The sequence below is a fragment of the Micromys minutus genome, assembly GCF_963924665.1.
Source record: "Micromys minutus genome assembly, chromosome: 24".
Lineage (NCBI taxonomy): Eukaryota > Metazoa > Chordata > Mammalia > Rodentia > Muridae > Micromys > Micromys minutus.
The window spans coordinates 11488883-11511077 of NC_137959.1; the positions used below are offsets into that span (position 1 = coordinate 11488883).

Genomic DNA, 22195 nt, shown 5'->3' on the forward strand with positions numbered 1-22195 from the left:
ACAGTTAAAACCACGAAATGACATTCCCTAGATAGACATACTAAGTTGCTTCTCACCCACACATTATGGCAGTTATCCGTCCTCACAGCACTTGGGGGACTGAGGAGAGATGGAGGATCCAGGATCAACCAGGGCTTGTCTGCACCCGTAAATACACGTGTACACACACACACACACACACACACACACACACACACACACTTTAAAATCTGGTTGTAATCTGTAGCTGAACTATTCTTTTACTCCACCTATAACTAACTACCTAAGCACAGGACAACCAATTCAATATAAGGATAACCTGTATTGAAAATGGCTAACAGAACCAAACTCCATGATCCAGAACTGGAATTAGGATAAGGGAGAAACCCAAATTAATTCTCAGTGAGTTTCTAAGCTTCGGGTACCCACTAGGAGTATAAAATTACCAAGGGCCAGATTTCTGCTGTGTCCATGAATGTATTTAGGAACAATAAAGGCAAAATACAGGGCCCCACTTTGGATGCTAATATCCTATGAAACTGTGTTTCAGGTTAAGTAGTTGTTCCTCATTTAACCCTACACATACTGACCATGATTTAACTCCATTTATCACATTACGAAACTGGGCCCAAGGTCATACAGCTGGCTAAGTAAGTTGGCTAGAGGTAAACTAATTCCTAGAAACTTAAAAATTAGACTGCAGAGTCATAATCATCAATGGAGCTAGGAAATTATAAAATACCTCATGTTTTTTTATAAAGGAAAAGAGTGATCAGCATTAATTAGCCATATTCCTAATGTCCTATGGAAAGGAAAATAGGAGGAGAGATGTCATCTTTTTTGTGATTCAGAATAAAACATACTTCAAACAGTGGCATATGATCTTTTGCTCTAAAATACAAACTGGAACAGGAAAATACCTTTGGACTTTATCAAACTTAGGGCTACAGATGGGGATGTGGCTCAGGGGTAGGGCATTTGCCACGTGCTGGGCCTATATCCAGTCCTCAGCTCCAGAGAAACAAAAAACAAAAACCAAAACCTAGAGCTAAAGTAAACACATTAAATTTTTTTAAATTTGCCAGATAATCTTTTAATGAGAATTATAAAAGACCAAAAACATTTTTTGCAAACTGCCTTTTTTAAAAAACAAATGATTTACTTTAATTACAAATACTGTGTATGTGATGCACTCTTGCAAAACCAATAAATACAAGAACCAATTTAAACATGTGATTTGCCCAAGACATTTGAAGACAGGAAAGCCTGATTTTTTTCTTTTTTTTAATTTATATAAATCAGTTCACTCTCTAGCCTAGCCTTTCAAAGTAAGCCTGACCTGACTCACATAGGACAGTATCGAGAGGGACAAGACCATCCGTACTTGCTTCAGCCTTGACAGATGTTGGTACCTTTCCTTTCTGAAATTCCTATTTTCACAAAAGGGCTGAATTTAAAATGTTTCTAATAAATCGACTGAAGGAAAAGAAAGTATGTACTGAACACAAACTTGACATGAAGCAATTATGAATATCAAAAGACACTAACTTAAAAGGTACAAAAGTGAGAAAAACCTGAATTACAGAAAAGAAAGTCAAATTTATTTAATGGAAAACTAGAATAAAAATTAGCAAATACACACACACACACACACACACCCCAAAAAAAAAAAAAAAAAAAAAAAAAACAAACAAACAAAAAACAAAAACAAAACCACAGCAGCACTATGTGTTGACTCACAAGGGGAAAGCAATGGTCCATGACCACGCAGATGGCTTGTCAGTTAAAGGAAAACCAACCACACATGTGCACATATGTGTGCACACACACACACACCCCTGAAAAATTGTCAACAATACAATCAATCTACAACAAACACAAAGTTCAGAAATATTTTACAATGTTTCCTTTCTTAATACAAAAGATGCCCATCTTGGGTATATATATTTTTCAGTGGTTTACTGTTGAATTATTTTTAAATATATTAGTGTTACTACATGCAACTGTTTCCTGTATTAACAGCTTTTCTTTTTATTTACCTTCATGTCTAGCTTCTACCTACCAGGAGAGTTTTAGGTTGGCAAGCAGATGGGTGCCTTATTCTCTGTAAAGTCAAATGCAAATTTTAAACACTGGCCAGAAATATTTGATTGCCGTTTCAACACATGGAAATAGTTACATTGATGCCTAAATTGCCATTTTCTGCAAAAAGCTGTGCAATGCTGGTATCAAACACTAGGCAGTCACTATTCATAATGGCTGTTGCAATTCCCTCATGAATAGATCGAGGAGTCGCTTCCCAAGTCAATCGCCGCCTATGACCATTTAGCTCAAGTCGATATGCAAAATTTTCAGCTTGCTTGCGTGTTCCTATCAGCTGCACAATTGCAAAGAACTGCTGATGACCATCGTATTTTTCTTGTTTCTCCAAGACTAACATGAAATGAAAGCCAAAACAAGACTGCATCATCACCCAGTCAACAGCACCAGGAAGGTTAATGTCTGTAGCGAGGAAAACTATATCTTCTCCTTGCAGGGTGGTAATGGACTTGTGCTGATGCATCAGGTGGGGCATGACAGCATCCAAGGAGCCTTGCCACTTACAGGAAGCACCGGGGCAGGGGCAGGAGTAAGGCCTGAACTCACAGAGCTCCTCGTGCTCTGCCTTTTCTGTGTGTGGCAGAGTTATTTCACATCCAGAAGAGGCATATTTACAAGGGAAGAGTACTGAGTTGGCCACTTTCTCCATAGCCAAGTTGCGAATGGATCCCAATGGGCCCCGGCAAGTGGGACAACATGTAAGTTTGGGGCGACAGTTGCTACAAACAAGATGTCCACTCTGACACTGAAGAATTGGTGGCAGCACATAGTCAAAGCAGACAGGACACTCGAAAAGACTCGCCAAGTCATTGTTGGATGCAGTTGTGCCAGTCAAGGCAGGTACCCTCTGGGATGGTGGACACTTGGAGGTGCCAGTGGGTAATGCTGTAGCAGTCTGACGGCTCATCTCTGTAAAGGAAAACAAGAAAATAAAAGGAAGCAAGAGAAAAAGTTACAAATATAACACATTTAAAAGTATGTATGCGTACATGTCATAAATACTTGTAAGACATACCACAAAATTTATCGTGAACCAAAGAACAAAGTTAAATATAGTATTAAATCCATATACAAATAAAATAAAAATTACACGCTCAACGTTAGTTTTTTGGAGTTATTTCCAAGATGTTCTATGGCATGTTTAAAATACCCTTCTGCTCTGAAAAGCACTGGAACTCTCTGGGTGGACTACACAGAATATAACCGCACCAGGCATTGTAGCCACGCCTTTAACCCCTGCACTCCAGAGGCACAAACAGAGTTGGAGGTCAGCCTGGTCTGCATACATAGTTTCAAGCCAGGCAGGACCCAGTTTCAAAAAAGATTTCTAAACAATAAAGAACTATAAAACTGTACTAAGAACTTACATACAACTGGGCAGGGTGGCACGCACCTTTACCAACATTTGTGAGGCAGAAGCAAATGGGTTTCTGAGTTAGAGGCAGTACTGCCAGGGCTACAGAGAAATCCCACTTAAAACATCAACAACAAAAACAAAAAAGAATATAAATACAGGGCTAGAGGCTGTCGAGATGGCCCAGCAGTTAAACACACTGCTTGTGAGGACCAAAGTTCAAATCTTACCACCCAAATGGTGGCTCAATAGAGGTATCCAGGGCACTCAAAGCTATACATGCAGGCAAAGCACTCATACACACAAAATAAAAACATCTTGCTTAGAAGAAGAAAACCTTAAATACAATATGAAATTTATTTGGGCTGGATATTTTTCACAAGTCTCCACCTCCCGTCTATTTCTTCTCAAGTCTGAGTTTGCTCATAGCTTCAGGACCTACTGTAGTCCTATGTAGCTCATATGCCAAAGACCATCAGAGCCAGGTCAACTCTTCCCAGTAGCAAATAGCATCATCAATAGAATTGTGCTCTTGGAATGGGGCTTGGGTCACTGGAAAAGGAATCGAGGCCATCCTGTTGTCTACCTGCAGCTGTCTACTAAGTCTTTTTTTCCAAGTCAGCTAGGTATCATTTTTGTCCCCATCAGTCAGTGCCCCCCTCTCAAGGTTGAAGGAATAGAAAGAGGTAGAGAACACCACAGAACAGCAAAGGCCAGGTGGGGGTGAGCAAAGAACTCCCTGAACCAGTGGGTTCCCTTGAGTGTCTGGGGCTTTCACTGTACCTACCCACAGGACTTCTGTCCGAGTCATCTGGAGAAAGGACCAACTAGTGAGGGTCACACACAATAAGCTCCTTTCCCCAGGACTCTGCCTCTGTGGATGGAATACCGCAGGTCATAATTTGTCTCAGAAACTGACAAAAAAGATCAATGTCCTAAAGGTGCACTCCCTGAGACTACAATAAGCATAGCATTTCTGCTGGTTATAATCATCTGCTGCAAAGGCTTTAACATTTCAAAAACAACAGTGGTTACAAATGTAGCCAAGTCAATACAATTGGAATTCTAGATTGCAGTACACAGTAGACGCTCTAAATAAGGGAACCAGGAGCAGCCCTGGAAGTTTACATTTTTCCTTTTGTTACTAAAGCAATACTCTCAAATTCAAAGGGCAAAAAGAGTACTGACAAATGTTTAGCTTGCCTGTGGCCTTTGGTTTCTTCTCCAACACACATACAGTGTAAAAACAAAACAACAACAAAAAACAAAAGCAGAAATCTCCATCACAAGGCATGTAAGAAAAGAAGATTAATCAGCTCTCACATCTGAAGTGTGAGATCCAGGCATCACGATAAAAAAGGGCACTCTGTAATCTGGTTTCCAACTAAGCAAATTCTTTATGCAAATGATTTGTCCATGTTAGGTCACTTTTGAAAGAATGGGTTTGGAATTCCCAAAGTGGTCAGCTTCCCATCTTCCCATGTTAAGTATAGCTCACTCAGCCAAAGGAACACAGTAATTTGAAAAGTGAATCCTTCAGAAACAGTTCTGGTCACATTAAAGACCTCAATTTATATTTAAATACAATCTAGCCAAGTTCATGAGAAAAAATGCTAGACCAGTGCCTAGACCTAGCAAAATACCTCTAACACTTATCAGCCTAAGTTCAGGTTCATGTTACAACATTTTTATTACCTTCCAAACACTGTAGAAAGCATACTAATTTCTACTGAATATGAGCAACAAAATGTGGTCGGAGGTATTACAGCACAGAAAACTCCTACACAATTAGTTACCATGTTAGAAAGGTAAAATGCAGCTTCATCTTGAGCCACAAGCCTCTCAACCAGGAAGCAGACCTACAGTAGGAACCAAGGACAAGTCTGCAGAAGTTTTGACACACCTGAAGCTTGATTTAAATCAGAGTTTCTGTAGCTCCACTGAACCCTCACTGTCAACCTCACAGAGCCAGATAAAGCAGTATAGCCTAAACCAGAATCCACCAGTTCAAATGGTCTAGTTTCTGTCTTAGAAACAGTTGCTTTTATGGTACCTTTCCTCTTCCTGGTCCTGGTTCCAACCGTTGGCAAGCATGTGAGCAGGACTCCCTTCCAAGAATGCAAAGAGCGTGCAGGCTTCCAGGTCATGAGAACGGAGGCTTCAGGTTCCTGTAACCCCCAAGGCCAGCCTGCAGAAGCCCCTCCTGGGCCCTGGGCTCCTAAGCAAAGAAGGCTGCTCACTTCCATTCAGTCTTAAAAAGTAGTTCAAAGGTGGCCTTTTCCCAGGAGAGACAACACCTCCCATGAACTCTAAGATGTGTAGTCTTAAACCAGTGGTCTCCAACAGCTTAACTAACAGAAGGTGGCCAGCAGCTCTGGCGTCCTGCTGCTTAGGCTCCAACACCTGACAGCCTCCAGGGCAGGGCCAAGCAAGAGGGCGGGCTTAGCCTTAAGCCCCACCCCACAGAACACCTGAGCAGCTCTGCCTGGCGCCACCAGCAACAATTGGCAGCAGCTAAGTCTAGTACCTGCTTCTGGACGTCACGATCTCAGTGCTTTCTTAAGGCTCCAGAGTAGAAAACATACATACACGGATGAAGAGATGTACACAGCCAGGCAAGATCCTGAGAATTCTCACGTTTGCATGAAGTGAAAAACATTCTCCCCAAACTCACTCAATACTTCTGGCCTCAACTACAATTTTCCTCAATACTAACTCTGCTGTTTGTGTGCCAGCCCATTTCAAACACCCTCTTCCAATGCAGTGAGAATTGTAAGCACACTCAGGACACAAAACTATACTTCTACCTCCAAATTGAGATTATACCCTCATCTCACTCTGGGAACACTTTCTTTCTTAACTGGCCTCATTAAACCAGAGTAGCTTGCCTTGTTTTTAAACAAGCCTTATTACCCTTGCCCCATAAAGTCCTGTGTTCCTCAGACTTGGACGGTGTCAGCTGGAGCTTCAAAGGTTTAAGCGGGTATTCTATCATGCTTAGGACAACCTTTAATACAGCCAAAAACTGGCAGGCAGCGAGGGCTCCAAAGCTCTTACCCCTTTCAGCAACTTCAACCTCATCCACTTGCCTACCTTTATCCTGTTCACTTTCACCTAACTTTAATCCTAGATTACATTGAATATCTTTAAGAACAGAAATACAACGTGGACTTTCTAAATTATACATCTCAAGCCCATTTTGGCAAAAAGCTAAACAGAAAAAAAAAAAATAGTATTAACACCTTTTAATTTTGTCTTAATATTTGACCACTGTTAGGATTTTTGGTTTGGGAGTGTTTTGTCTGTTTGTTGAGGTAGGGTTCACTCATTAATCCTAGACTGCCACTGAACTCTGAGAGTTCTCAACTCTAAAGATGACCCTAACCTTCTGATCTTCCAGCTTTTACCACCTCCCAGTGAGATTGCTCACCACACATAGTTTAATGTGGTGCGCCATGCCTTTTGAAAAACTAATCAAGCATTATACCAACTGAGCTGTCTTCAGCTCATATACATCTGTTAATATGATGTTTGCCTACATGTATACGTGTGTCTGTGTGTATGTATATATAAATGTATGTATGTATGTATGTATGTATGTATGTACGTACGTACGTATGTATGTGGCTGGCATACCCTGCCTTTACTCTAAAATCCTTCAGGCCAGAGGCTTGGCTGCTCTTCCCCTAGATCCGCTTCCCCATTTAATCCAGCCATTTTAATTACCGGGTCCATTTGTTTGTTTGTTTGTTTACCCGTTACTCTCCTGGCTCTCCATCCCTCACATGGCCAGGCTTAGGGCCATGTCCTGCCTCTGGCTGTGCTCTCCCTCGCCACTATAGCAACCCTTCTCTACCACACCTAGGAGCAATCAATCATGCCCTTACTTTTTTGTTTCATTCATCTGGTGGTGAATTGGCACCTATAAGCTCTCTTCCTAGGAACTCATCCTCTTTGAGCCAAGATGCTGGTATGACTCCTAAGATATGTCTGGATCATTGGTTTTTTACTGGTTCCTGCCATCTATCAGATTTGATCCCAAATTCTATAGCTACTTCTTGCCTTCACATGTTGTAAGCATGCCTCTCCTTGTCTTTGTCCTAATGTCTCTACAGCTCCTAGAGCCTTCAACACCCTCCCAAGGCTCCACCTGGGCACTCAACCTCATCTCTCAGCTCTAACCTGCTGCACTCCTGTCTGGGTCTTCCTACCAGGACATTTACCATCTTCCTTTTCCCCTGCTCTGTGATCTCTCCCTACTGGATAAGTGTTACCCCAAGCTGCCAGCTTTGTAGCTCCTCTGGCCCTACATGGGCCCAGGTCATGTGGGGAGGAACACCTTTCCTCTGTGGTTTGGAAATGTTTTCTTTCTGCCAAGTTTGACATTCAGTTTGGGTTCACCCTGGATAGAAATTCTTGTCACAAAGACATTCCATCCACCTCAGGTCTTTGTTGCAGGGTCTGGAGGGTATGCACAAGAGGAAGACACAAGTTCCAAGCCCTTTCCCTTTAACTTGCTTTATTCATTTCTTTTTCCTGGCTGCTCACCAGAAATAATACTTATAACAAATGGACATCAGCAAAATGTGTCCCAGAGTTGTGAGCCACCCTATCAAATCAGAGAAAGAAGTCTTGTTAAGCCTATTTTATAACCAACCACAGCATATTGTTGGTCAGATATGTAAACTACAATTTGAGGGAGGATAACCTCCAGACCCAGAGCTTAACCTGTAAAGGTCAAACTTCTGGGAAAGAGTCTAGACCTGAATTACAGGACACCCAACTGTTGCTGGCTGGAGAGCCTGATGTGTATGAAACCTATACCTAAGGGTAAGGTTCTTAAGAGTAAAGCAGGAAAGGGATGTTTGCCCTTACTCTCTTTAGCAAGGCAGCAATCACATGGTAAGGAAATAGTAACAGCACAGCCAAGATCCAGGCCACCCAGAGGGGACTTCCAGAAAAGCAGCCTTGGATACAACTTGATAAGAGTCATCCAAAAGGATGAAGAGGGTGTGGTTTGAGAGTAGCATGTAAGGAGAAGCCCATAAAGAGAATCCAGTGCATGGAGGTCAGAAGGATTATAGACTTTTTTCACTTTTCTGTCTTTAAGTACAAGATACCATAACACAGTAAGCATTAAAGAGTTCAGTAAACAAAACAGGGAAAGAGATCCCAAGAAACAGAACAAGTAACATCCTTAATAGGGTTTAGAGTGATTTTTAATTCAAACAAGAACCAGTCTGTCAGAAGAAAGAACTTCCACTATGTACTGAAGCCTAGTGGGTCTGGCCAGTAATCCCAGCTACAGGGGAGGTGAGGACAAGTAAAAGTGAGTTCAAGGCCAGACTGGACACTTAGTGAGATCTTACCTCAAAAACTTAAAAACAAAACAAAACAAAAAAAAAAAAAAAAAAACCCCAGGGTGTAGTTCAGTGGCAACACAGTACTTGCTGCAAACACAAGCCCCAGTCGGTGTACAACGAACGTGCTGGGTGGGGAGGGGGAACACAGAAACCTCCTCCTAGTCAACAGAACAAAGAATATGCATATAGTCAGCCTAGAGAGGGCTAGGAAAATGGCTCTCCATTTTCACTGTAAAAGAAGCAGTTACCCTCTCCTGGAGGAGGGGGACAGGTGAAAAGGACAAAAACAGAATTTTTAAGGAATCCCTTTGAAACATCAAGAGGGCACAGTAAGCCAGGCAAAATACTGTGTGCCTTTAATCCCAGCAAGCAGAGAGGCACAAGACTCTGAGTTCTCTGCCAGCTAGATAGAGCTAGAGTCCCAGTCTCAAAAAAAAACAAAACCCAACCAACCAAAGAGGGCACTGCAGACAGAAACAAGCCTGCTAAACGTTTCATCATCATTGTGAATCCTCTAAGCCTCTTTCTACTGTCTTTCCTCAGCCGAAGGAAAAGTGGCCTGTCATTCATTATTAGCTTAGCACATTCTCTTGTGAGTACACCAAACCCAAGAATAACAAAATGACCACCAGCAGTACTGGGTCCTCAGAGTACGTAGAACCCTGCATATCTCCGGCTTCACTAGTTAGTTCTACTAGACAGCACTCACACACTTTGCCTACTGTAATGTCAAAAATGAAGTATTAGCATCCCCTGAACAAAATACTTTACTATTCCAATACAATATTTTCCCTTCTTTATTCATAAGCAAGTCTAAGACCCACAGTTGATGCCAGGAATTGTGGATAGTATTACACCCTACACATACTATGGTTTGGAGATGACAAAGTTTAATTTAAAATTAGGCACACTTAAGAGACTACCAGTAATTTAATTTACTCTATGTGTTCTGAGAACTTTTCTTCCCTATTAAATCAAGAACTTGTTTAATTAAACTTCTCGATTAATGAAAGTCTCTACCTACTCTTAGATATTAATTGCTAGTATTGATACTCTTCCATTTCTGAGCTACTTGTTTACATTTTCTTTCTCTTAAAACTTGTGTTTTTGCTTGTGTGTACATCTGTGCACCATGTGTGGCTAGTGTCTGTGGAAGCCAGAAGAGAGCTTCAAATACCCTGGAACTGGTAGAGTGACTGCCATGAGCCACCACGTGAGTCCTAGGCCTCAAACCTGAGTCCTATGGAAGAGAAGCCAATGCTCTTAACCGCTGAGCTCTCTCTCCAGCCCCCATTTTAAGTAAAACAAGGATTATTCAGACTCACTATAGTGGCAGGACAGTCTGTCTTAGGTAGACAGCATGACAACTTAGGTGGCTACTACTGACTTCTGGGTAGGTAGCAAGCATACAGTACGGACATACTAGAAGACGCAAGTAGGACAGTGAGCAATTCCATCATATAAATTTGAAACGTATATATTCTCTCTGGAATTTTCCATGTATTTTTGAGAAAGTTGATTACAGATAAATGAAACTTCAAAAACTAAAATGACAGACATAGGGAAATATAATAATAAATGTTTCCCTTTCCCATTTACCAGGAAAAAATGTGGTACAACTTTTCTATTACATCCACAACATCTCAAGAAAGTTTTGAAAAAGGTTAGACAGCTAACTCTCTACATTTGAAGATCTTGTCTTTTCCACTTAGGCTAGGTAAGCTCTACACTCAGGTGTTATTTATATACAAATGAAATGCAGTATGTGTTGATTTCAGGCATTCTTTACCCCTCAAAAGGCTGTTTGTAGGACGTTATTTTTACAAGAATGTCTAGCCACACACACAAAGCATCAATAAATCTGAAATCCTAAATATGACACTTAAATGTTTTGTTTTAAATTTTGGGCCATTTCATATTTCTTGAAATATGCACTCATTAGAAATACTTAACTCGTAAAGTCTATACAAATATCCCCAAATCCAAAGAAACACTAGAATTTGGAACATTTCTCTGGGCTCAATGAGGCAAAGTGGCCCAGACATTTAGCTCTCTGAATAAAACGCTGTGTTCATTTTGTTTTTGAAACAGGCTTTCATGTCATCTAGTCTCTAACTCACTAGGATGATCTTAACCTCTTGATCTTTGCAACCATGGTCAGTTTTATGAAGTTCTGTGGATCAAACGCAGAGCTTCACCCCCATTCGTGTCAGATAAAAAGCACTACCATCTAAACTCTATCCCCAGCTAGGTATTCTGACCTCCAGAACAATCTGTCTGCATGCTGACCACACTGCATGCATTCCACAACTGCCTTAAATAAATTTAGCACACTGAATTTGCTGAGATACAATATTCCAGTACATTTTGTTTGCAAGTTGTGAACTGTCACCAACATATGACAAACTTTACAGATGAGCTTTCTGCCTTGTGTACTTTATTCACAAACTGTATGGTTTCAATCTCACCAATCCTTCTCACTGACCTTTGATTACTCATTTTCTCTCTAAATCCCTGCACTTCAAAGATGCCCACAGCCACTTTTTCTTAAACTGGTAACTTGGATGATTCTTTTAAATTTTCTAAGAACTTAAATTTGCATCTCTAGGTACAGCCTTCACCAGAGTCTAGCCAGGTAAATGGATAAATTAGAAAAGATCATATTGAATGAGGTAAGCCAGACCCAGAAAGACAAACGTTGAAAGTTTGCTCTCTTTCATCTGAAGCTCCTAGCTTCAAGTCTTCAGATATAAGTATAAATAAAACCTGGAGTAACCTCAGAAACAAAGGGACTATGGAGAGGAAGAGCAACAGAGAGGATAGCAGAGAATAAATGATGAATTGGTAGAAGCTGGGAAAACAGGACAGGGTAGGGGACTTATACAGGAGGAGGGAGGTAAACACAAAAGGAAGAAAGACTTAACAGAAAAGCTGTCTGAAAATCTTAAGGAATCATTTACTAACTACTTAAAATTACATACACATATATCTGTGAATAAAATATACACATAATTGAAATGAAAATTTTCTTTCTGGGCTGACAATGCTTCCCTACAAGAGCCACAGTGTAGCTAACATGCAAAAGAAACCTTATCCGGAGTTGTTGGCCTGGGCTACTACTCAACAGACTCCCAAAACATTACAGGCTACTGCTATTGCCCTTTGGACCCAGGACCCAGAGAATCTGAACTGGATCTAACCTGAAAGCCTCCTCTTTGAGGTCTAGCAAAGTGCTCATGCAAGCTTCCAAAGGATGAAAGCATCCAATACTCCTTCCTACCCAGCTATGACACCTATGAGTCACTGTAACCACAAGAGTGAAGTGGCATGCCTATCTTGGTGGGAGCCAATAGCTTTCTAATTGGACATGAAGACTACCCGTCAAGAAGGAAACCATGTCTGGTACTGGAAATCTAGCCAGTTACCTAAGGCTAATAAAGTCTTCATGACTTGGAGAAAGACCTATTACCACTTTACTACACCAACATAATTTCTAATCACATTCTAAATATTTATCCTAAGGGAAATTCTCTTCATAACAGATCATCCCAAATAACTAAAACCAATCAAAATGCAGAGAACAAGAGACTGTGTGATGCCCAGTCCCAACTGACACATCTACAACAAAATTCCTGCACCTAAGGGCTAGGCTTCAGGGATCACTGTGTAAGAGGGAAGAAGTGGAAAGACTGTTAAGAGGCAGAGAATCTGGGAGTGGTGGATGGCACACTTTTAATCCCAGCACTAGGGAGGCAGAGGTGGGTGGATGGTGAGTTCAAGGCCAGTCTGGATTACAAAGGGAGTTTCAGGACAGCTAGGGCTGCTACACAGAGAAACCCTGTTACAAAACAAATCAAATCAAAACAAGAGTGACAGAAAAACAAGTCTGTCAGTTAGCTGTGAGACTGACTCCTAGAAATGTCAGAAACTAAACCCATGATGTCTCTCTCATAAACAAGACCTAAACAATCATACCACCAATGGACATGCCAACATGAAGTAGGAAAATTCAAAGGAGGCCTCAATCCTACAGAAACAACTATCGGCAAATTGGGAAGTGCTGAGGAGAAAAAAAAAAAGAAGAAGAAGCCTCCCCCTGAATTTGTTATCCAATAATACCAAGTAGTCAACTCTGAGATCACATAATACAAACTAAGCATGTTTTATTTATACATTATTTAATATACATAACAAAGAAAAAGAGGCCATGAGTCTAAAAGAGCAAGTCAGGGGTGCATGGGAGGACTGAGGGAGGAAAAGGGGGAAATTATGTTAATTATAATTTTTAAAAAATAAAATTATTTTTAAAAGTTTCTCTATCCGAATTAAAACAAAACAGAAAACAAAAAAATCTGCTTGCAATTTCAGCACACATACCTAAAACAACCATTTTATTGTCCCTCCTTAAAAATATCATGTAAGAATCTAACCATTCCTCAACAGCTATACAGCATCATCTGACCTAAGATGGCACTTTCTCACCTGAAAAACTGATTACAGTATCTTCCTAATTCAATCTTCCTGTCTTTCCATATTTGTCTACCACGCGTGTTCTAAGCACAGCAAGCTTAGTCCAATTCAAATTTATATCACATTATCTTATTCCTTTGCTCCACACCCTCCCCTGGCTGCTCATGCAAGATTGAAAACTAAAATCCTATAAACGGCCAATATGATGTGTCTGCAATATCCTACATCGACCTCTTCTTTCTCCTTACTCTTCCATGGCACATGCAGGTTGTTCTATTGGATCTTGTCTTCAAACACTTTTTTCTCCTAGATGTCCACATGGCTAACTCCTTGGCTTTCTTCAAATCTTCGTATATACATTACTTCCTTAATGAGACAATCCTCGGTTTTTCTATTTTGAATTGTAGCCTTAATCTGAGTATGGTGGAGCATGTCTCCAATATGAGAGGTGACACAGTAAGAACCTTATTCAACGGAGCTAGAGGCCCAAAGGTTAAGAGCACTTGCTGCTCTTCCAGAGGACCCAGGTTCAATTCCCAGCACCCACATGACAGCTCACAATTGACTGTAATTCCAGGGGATCCAACATCCTCACACAAAATACATGTAGTCAAACACCAATGAGTATACATACAGTTCTAGAAAAGAACTGATTTCTGCAGCGTGACTTCTAACTTCCATGCACACTGTCATGCCACATGGATATGTGAACACACCCCATACACATCATACATACATTAAAATATAATTAAAAAAAAAAGATTTTAAACAAACAAAAAACCACCTCAACTTGTGGGCTGAAAAGATGGCTCAGCAGTTAAGAGCACTGACTGCTATTCCAAAGGTCCTGAGTTCAAGTCTCTCACAACCACATGGTGGCTCACAACCATCTGTAATAAGATCAGATGCCCTCTTCTGATCTGTCTGTAAAACAGCTAGTGTACTCACATAAAATAAATAAATCTTTAAAAAACAAAACAAAAAAACCTCAACCCATGCCCTGACTACTAGTCCCTCTTTTGTGCACTCCTACAACCTTTATACATCTTAACCCTCTTCTCTCCTTACTTCTCAACCCTCTCTAGTGTTTATTCCTTAGACTGTTATTACTTACCACATACTATACAATTTACTTACATTTATTGTTTCAGGACCATTCACACTTACCTGGGAGATGAAATTTGTCTAGTCCCACAATGTACCTCAAATACTTAAAACAATACTTGGTACATACAGGATAACCTCAATAAATATTTCCTGGATGGGTAAGTAGAAAGCACAGAAGCACTGCACTTTTGAACAGCAATATGGTGTTACTTTTTAAATTCTTGAAGAAAATGATTATCCTGAGACTCACCCATTCAATCACCTGTCTAGCCTGGCTGCTGCACACAAGAGTAGTGAATGTAGCAGGGAGGAGGTCCATCCACAGCAGGAAACCAACAGAGAGATAAGCATAAAATAGTCAGCTAAGCTTCACTGGCCCAGGGTTAAGATCACCCTTGGCTGTTCTTCCTGAGCTGGGTCAAGTTCCCAGCACTTACACAGCAGCTCACATCTGTCTAGAACTCTAGTTCCAAAGGATACAATGCCCTCTTACAGTCTCCTCAAGCATCTGGTGCATGCAGGCAAAACACCAAATACTAAAAATTGTAACCCTTGAGAGGGCTTCTGTAAAGCTGAGTGACAGAATGTTTGCCTGGCACGGGAGAGGTCCTATGTCCCATCCCTAACACAGTAAAACAAGAATCTTGCAGAAGCTAGGCATAGTAGCTCACACCTGCAGTCTCACTGCTTGGGTGGCAGACACAGGAGGGTTGCCGTAAGTTAAACAGACAAGACTACACAGTAAATTCCAATCTGGGCTACACAGCTAGACCTGTCTCACAACCAAACAGAAACACACAAAAACCCTGCGAATTTTACACTATATACAAAACTTTTTCAACCAAAGGGAAAGTTCAAAAAAGTAAAGAAGTGACATATACAAATTTGTTCTCAAAGATTTTAGTCTTAACTCTTGGCAGAAATGTGGGGAAGTACCCTTGGGGACTACTTAATGTAAAAGGCTCTCACAATTAAGCAGTTTACACCGGAATAGTAAGTGTGTATCTGTGTTCCAGCCTATTTTCTTCCAAGGGTCTTTCTTCTGATTTACACATTGAAAGGTATATGAACACAAATGCCTATAATTCTATGTATAGAAGGCATAAACTGAAACGAGCTCTTCCTTAAGAAACGGGTTTAAATGTGGTCGAGATAATACAGTACTGTGGTGCATAAGACTATCGTATATTATACATGTAAGAATCAACTGGTAAATGTCAGTTGTCTGGGGATATGGCTCAAGGGTAAAGCACTTCTCTAGCATGTCTGAGGCTCTAGATCTGATCCCCAGCACCACTCAGCAACAAGAATAATAAGTAGAGGGAGGAAAGGTATAGAACAGAATCAGCACAGAGGACATGGGGCAAATGAACCTACAATCACAAGTAAGAATCAAGTTATGATATTTATGGCTGGAGCTGGAGGGATGGCTCAGTGGTTAAGAGCATGTGTGCTCTTGCAGAGGATCTGAGTTCAGCTCCTAGTACCCACACTAAGCAGCACACAACAGCCTGTAACTCCAGCTACAGGAGGTCCAACATCCTCCTCTGGTCTCTGACAACACAGCATGCTCATGTATAAATCCACATAATTTGAAAATAAGTAAATGTTGTGAAGAAGAAACCCTTCTATAAACTGGAGTTGAAGAGATGGCCTGATGCTTAAGAGCACTTACTGCTCCTACAAAGGCATCTCAACTCCTCATAACTCCAGTACCAGGAATTCCAGCTACAGAGTGAGAGCCTCACAGAGAACCAAAGAGGAAAGAGAAGAGAAGAAAAGAAAGGACGTATTTCTCACTGGCAGCCTCTGTTTATAAATACAGATTGGTTTTCCTCCTTTCTGGTCCACGTAACCAAACCTCTATTCAAACAAACAAAAACTGTACAAATAAAAATACAAATAAGTTCAATATGCTGAACTTAATTAAAAATCTTTGCCAAACAATCACTTGGTGAGACTTTATCAGCATTATTTAAGCTGCTGTTACTGTTGATTTATAGCAAAGCTCTCAAGCTCTTGATCATGTGCTCCTCCCCACTGCCCCTACCCCACCCCATCCCTGACAAGTACTGGGATATGACATCATGGCTGGTGACCTTGTCAGAAACAAATGCCACAAGAACTAAAACAGACGGGAAGGAGCACAAGCGGCATTAATCCATTCATAAAAAGCTCAGAACCAAGTAAATTCCATCTGTGGCATTCAAAGGCAGGATATGCCTCCTTTGGGGAGTGGTAATTAAGATGAGGAAAGAGGGTTTCTTGTTCTGGTAATGTTCTTAACCCAGGGGACTGGTTACAATATGGGGTTCACTTTATAAAAACTCAAGGCCTACACATGATTTGAGTACCTTTCTATATGTATTTATATAAAGTGTCAACAAAAAAAAGCTTACATTTAAGAACCAAATTGCATCATTCAATTGTTTTAGTATTCCCCTAGGATCTCCTTGAACAGCAATCGGGAGTCATCAGCTAGCAGTTGGTAGCAGCTCCTCTTTCTCCCTCCCTCAGATGTTTGAACCTATTTCTGAACCTCTGACAGGCCACATACAATATTCCTGCATTTACCCAGCATTTCACCTCACCTTTCAAAAAGGACAGCAAAAAACACCAAAGCCAAAACTGCTTTCTCTTCCCCCCCATCAAGCTTACACACTAACTTTTCTCCCTTGAGAACTCAAGAACTCCTGCCAACTTCCCACTACTAACTACCCTTCCCTCTTGGACCAGGTCTCTCCAACTCAAGCAAGCATGGAGCACTTGCGCCCATCTAGCTTCTAATACCACTGTATACCTCCATTTTCTTTCTGCCTCAGACTTCATAGATACTCAACACAGGCACATCAGAGCCCGACTTTAACTGCCATCCTGGCTCATCACACCTCCTCCAGTCGTTTTTATCTTGACAACACAGCCCACAGTCATTCTACCCAGAAATCGTATTCCTCCCTTTCCCTAACTCTCATATCTAATGCATCAGCAAGATCTGTAATTATGTATCCAAAATATACCTCCAATCCATCTACTTCTTTTCATCTTCAGCACCAGCTCTTTAATCCAGATCATAATTAGCTAACAGATTATAAAAAACAATCAAGTCTCCAAACAACTAAACCTTTCAAAGTCAGAGAATTACATTATCCTGTAAGTAAACCTTTTTGATTTTCCTTAATACTCTTAAGTGCACATTCCTTGCTGACAATAGAATCTGGCTCACCTGCCTGCTTCCTCAGCCCATCATTTCATTTCAGTGCCACTCTCCTGGCTCCTTGAACACTCCAAATCCCTGCAGCCTCAAGGACCTTTACTAGGTTGCTCCCCTGCTTCAAAGGGCTAGCTCTAGTTCCTCATCTCCCTTCGAATGTTACCACCCCAAGCAGCAGCTGTCCCTATCACCCTGTCTCTACTTCAGTACCTTTGACTCCTTTTATAGTACATAAAATAACTTGTAATTTTACTTCTAGAATGTAACTGATAACATTTAGAAGTATTTTACTGCATTTTTAATTATTTAATCTATGTGTACATTGCTTTGTAATGGAGAAGTAGGCAGTATATCTGCTCAAGGACCTTAGGTGTGTGTACTGTTCAATCTGTTGGTCCAGGAAGCACACAGTCCATCAAAAAGGAAGCAACAGACAGGGCCAGCTCAGGCAAATGACAGATGACAGAGCCAGACATATCAGGCCCATCTCTTAATGGCCTATCCTTTCAATGACACAATTACAATGGTACTTCAAGAGTAGGACCTGGGAGGTCCAAAGCCTAATAATACACTTAGCAGCTTTTCACATGGTACTGAAAACTAAGGCTCAGAGAAACTAATCCCAAACTAGCAAAAACAAACATTGAAGAGTACACACAACCACGAAGTACCACAAAAATGTACAGTGCTCAAGGAACAAAATAATCTAGTTTACTAGGGTAAGGCTAGAAAAATCTATTTAAATCAATATAAAAATGCCAGTCATTTAGCATTGATTTATTCAGCACCAACTATATGCCTACAGAGTGTGGAGCAAGCAGATGAACAAGGCTAAATCTCAGAGCTTACAGCCTATTTGGGGAAGCAAAGAACCAGAGAAAAGCAGTAGCTCAGGAGATACTGCAGTGGAGACAGAGTACATGTCTCCATGTGGGCACATGGAGAGATGGCACCCAATTCGATGTGGGAGGTTCATGAAGAGCTAATGATGACCTGATATTATGAACTGAGTAGAAGAGAAGGACCTGGAAGCACACAGTCCATCGAAAAGGAAGCAACAGACAGGGCCAGCGCAGCCAAGGCTCTGTACTTACTAACACATTGAGAGCTGTGGGACTACATACTGAAGACCTTTCCAGTCAGGCTCATAAGTTTAACTGGAAAGCTCATTTACACTGATAACACCGTAAGACCTGCTAAATTAGGGCTGGAGAGACGGCTTAGTTAAGAACACTTGTTCCAGAAGACCCCAGTTCAGTCACACATTATCAGGCAGCTCACAACTACCTGAAACTCCAGATTCAGATTTGATTGCCCTCTTCCAACCTCTGCCATCAGACGATTACCAGTAACTATAAATATTGTCAGATTTGTCCTTTTCTGGGGAGGGAAGGAATTCTGACGTTTTCATAAAGATCTGATGAAGGCAAGGTCTAAATGAAATACATCAAACATTTAAATATTTTACAAGGGCACTAGAGAGATGGCTCAGCAGTTAAGAGCATGGACTGCTCTTCCAGAGGTCCTGAGTTCAATTCCCAGCAACCACATGGTGGCTCACAACCATCTGTAATGGGGTTTGATGCCCTCTTCTACTGTCTGAAGACAGCTACAATGTACTCATATACATAAAGTAAATAAATCTTCAAAAATTCACAAATCACATATAAATTTCTATTTTTAGTTTAAAGATCTGAAACAGATTTAGAGAATTTCCAGTCTTTAAAAATTGAGTGTCTCAACTACCATAAAATGTTTTAAGCAGTCATCTAAAACTATGCAAAGTCACTAAACTTGTTTTGTTACCTTAATTATGTAAGACTGGTTTTCAAAATACCTTGCACGTTGAAAACAAAATCCTACTCTTCACAACAGTGGTTCATCCAGGTACTTCCCTACACTGATTGATTTCTATAGAATAGCATATTCTTCTCAATTGCAGACATTAAGAATACAGTGATTTTTGTTTTGTCAGTTTTGGTGACATGGTTTCACTAGACTGCCAAGACAGACCTTAAACTTTTCTATTCTCTGGTCTCAGCCTCTCAAATGTTTGAATTCTGGGCAACTAATGTGAGTTCAGGTTTCTACCACAAAGTCTAGCTTTCTGATGTAGGAATTTCCCCCCAAGGCTTAAGGGAGCAGATATTCTGAAGCAGAATAAATTAGTTGTTTCTAAATGTAATCTTTTTTTTTTTTTTTTTTTTTTTTTTTTTTGGTACTATCCAATCAAATCTGCAACTCCCCAAATTTGCTACAGTTTCAGTTTTAAATACTGTTACACAACTGGTAAAAAAAAATATGACAAAGGCTTAGACTGGTTCACACATAATAAAGCTAAAGCCCACTTTAAGTAAAAAGCTCTGAACAAAATCACGACTAAACTATCCATATTACAAGTTTGCATCGTTATTTAATTTCAAAAACAAAAAAGTATGATTAATTTATAGAATCCACTTTTAGAAATGAACTTCCTCTACCAGTCACAAGCTTGTCCGATAGGTAAACACAATCCCCACCACGTGAGCCAACTGCTCCCAGTTACTGTGCCATCCCATTTGTCACAGCAGGCTTTGCTCTTCTGCAGCTTCTAAAGGAGACGGTGACACCACAGGTGACTACACTAATTAAAGGGAGTCACTGTCCTACTTTTCCAAGTTAGGTAATTGAAGTCCTTGAAAGTGAACTGATCCATAAACTAAAACTGCTAAAAGGAAACTTCATTTAACTTTCCAAATTCCACAGTGTACATATCTACCGTCACATCCCTTATCACTCAAATCCCAAAATCCGATCATCTCAGAAAGCATGCCATTCTGTCCTCTAAATCCTTTCATTTGTTTGTTTAAACAGTAAAACCCAAATAACTAACCCGATTTGCTATAACCCGATTTCAAACATTTTGGTCTATGTACTTGCAATGAACCCATGCCAAAATAACTTAAGCGTATGTTATGAGGCCTTCAGCAGTAGTCATTTACTCTTAAGAGCTTAGCACTTACTCAAAGAGCTCTCTGCCCATCAACTATCTCCCATCTCATCGGTTCTCAACAGGCTTGAGACAAATACTATCCATTAGACCCATTTTGCAGATTAGGAAAATGAAGCACCAAAATCGTGCCCAAGGTCACAAACCGGTGGGGCAGGATTTGAATCAAAGCAGGAGGGCAGAGTTCGGAGCCCATGCTCCAAACGCTTTAACGAGTTAACATTTCACCCTGGACAAGTCACCTATCAAGAAATAGTAAATGCTCAACGCTAGAATAGCAGTGAGATCCCTGTCCTACATCCACGTTCAGGGCTTCCATGACTTTGACAAATCAGCTACATGGCCTCGTTTTCCGAATGCACAAATGTGACTCTTGTGCCAGGGTAAACAAATTCAGTATCTTTCCAGGAACGGACTCTCCGCAGCGGCCCAGGGCGTGCACACTAAGTTGCATCTGGGAGCGTGGAGGAAGGACCCCGAACTATCCCGCAAAGGAAGCTGGGCGGAGCAAGGCTTAAGCTTAAAGGCTGGAGCGGCCCAGGCGGGCGTCCGCGCGCTCGCTCACGGCGACATAAACAAGGGAGGCGGCTGCGTTCTTCCCCGCACAATAAAGACGCGGGTCCGGGGGAGGCTGCCCTCCCGGAGCCGGCGAGGCAAGGCCCGACCGCGGCCCGCGCAGCGCGCGGCTGACCTCCGCCATGTTGGCCGTACACCGGGCCGCACAACAAAGACTGAGCGAGGGCGCGGGCCGTAGCCTCGGCGCGCCCGCCCGCCCTCCGCCTCCCCTCACCGCCGCTCTCGGCTGGGCCCGCCCGGAGAGGCCGAAACAAAGGCGCCGCGGCTCCGCAAGGGGACCCGCCAGCCCTCCCCGGACCGTGGCCGGCTCCTCCCTCCAGGCCGCCCGCTTACCTGTGGGCGGAGAGCGCGCCGCGGACCCCGGCCCCGTCTAACGCGCCCGGTCGCCAGCTGCCGCCACCGCTGCCACCGCCGCCACCGCGGGCCGCGCCTCCACCTCTCCCGACGCCGAGACCGACGGGACACCCTGGGCCGCCGCCCTCGAGAGCGCGCCCGCCCGGCAGCCCGGCTTCCCTGCCGCCGCTGCCGCCGCCGCCCCGCGCGCTCTCGAGCTCGCCGCGCGCCCCCGCTATGTACCACACACTGCGGCGGCCGCCATGAGCGGGCGCGCGCACAGAGACCGGTGGGCGGGGCTTCCCGCGGCCGCGCATGCGCAGAAGCGGCGGGCGCGCGTAGGGCGCTACTGGTTCCCGCGGTGGCGGTTGGCGTCGAGACGCTTCGGTTACCGGAGCTGCGCCCCGAGCATCCTCGCGAGGCGGCTGTGCTGTCTCGGGCCCTTCCTGGGGGATTGACTGGGTTTGCGCCGGCCTCTCTCCGGGCCCGCGGCCTGTAGCGGTCGCCACCACCCCACTCCTGGAGGAAGAGAGGGCCGCGCTCCCTTCCCGGTAGGCTAGTTGAAAGCTGGCCAGTTAGAAGCACGCCTTTAACTCTACTAACCCACTCATCTGGGAAGCTCCTCGTTGGGGGCTGTCCATCCTGTTGCTTTAGATTTAAAAACGGAGCCGGGCACTAGGGAAGCAGAACCAGGATCTTCACAAGTTTGGGGC

At 42.4% G+C, this 22195-nt stretch overlaps 1 protein-coding gene across 1 annotated transcript; it reads right to left on the reverse strand.

The window, feature by feature from the left end:
* Positions 1-972: 972 nt before the first annotated feature.
* On the reverse strand, positions 973-21669 carry SIAH1 (siah E3 ubiquitin protein ligase 1). Its single transcript, XM_080936973.1, has 2 exons — positions 21483-21669; positions 973-2988 (listed from the first exon to the last, which is right to left on the reverse strand). Exon 2 carries the CDS (start codon positions 2984-2986, stop codon positions 2138-2140), a length of 849 nt encoding a protein of 282 aa, XP_080793099.1. The 5' UTR covers positions 2987-2988; positions 21483-21669; the 3' UTR covers positions 973-2137.
* Between the last annotated feature and the right edge of the window lie 526 nt (positions 21670-22195).

Excerpts from the sequence above, each read along its gene's own strand:
- SIAH1 (XM_080936973.1), bottom strand. The coding sequence starts at position 2,986 with ATGAGCCGTCAGACTGCTACAGCATTACCCACTGGCACCTCCAAGTGT.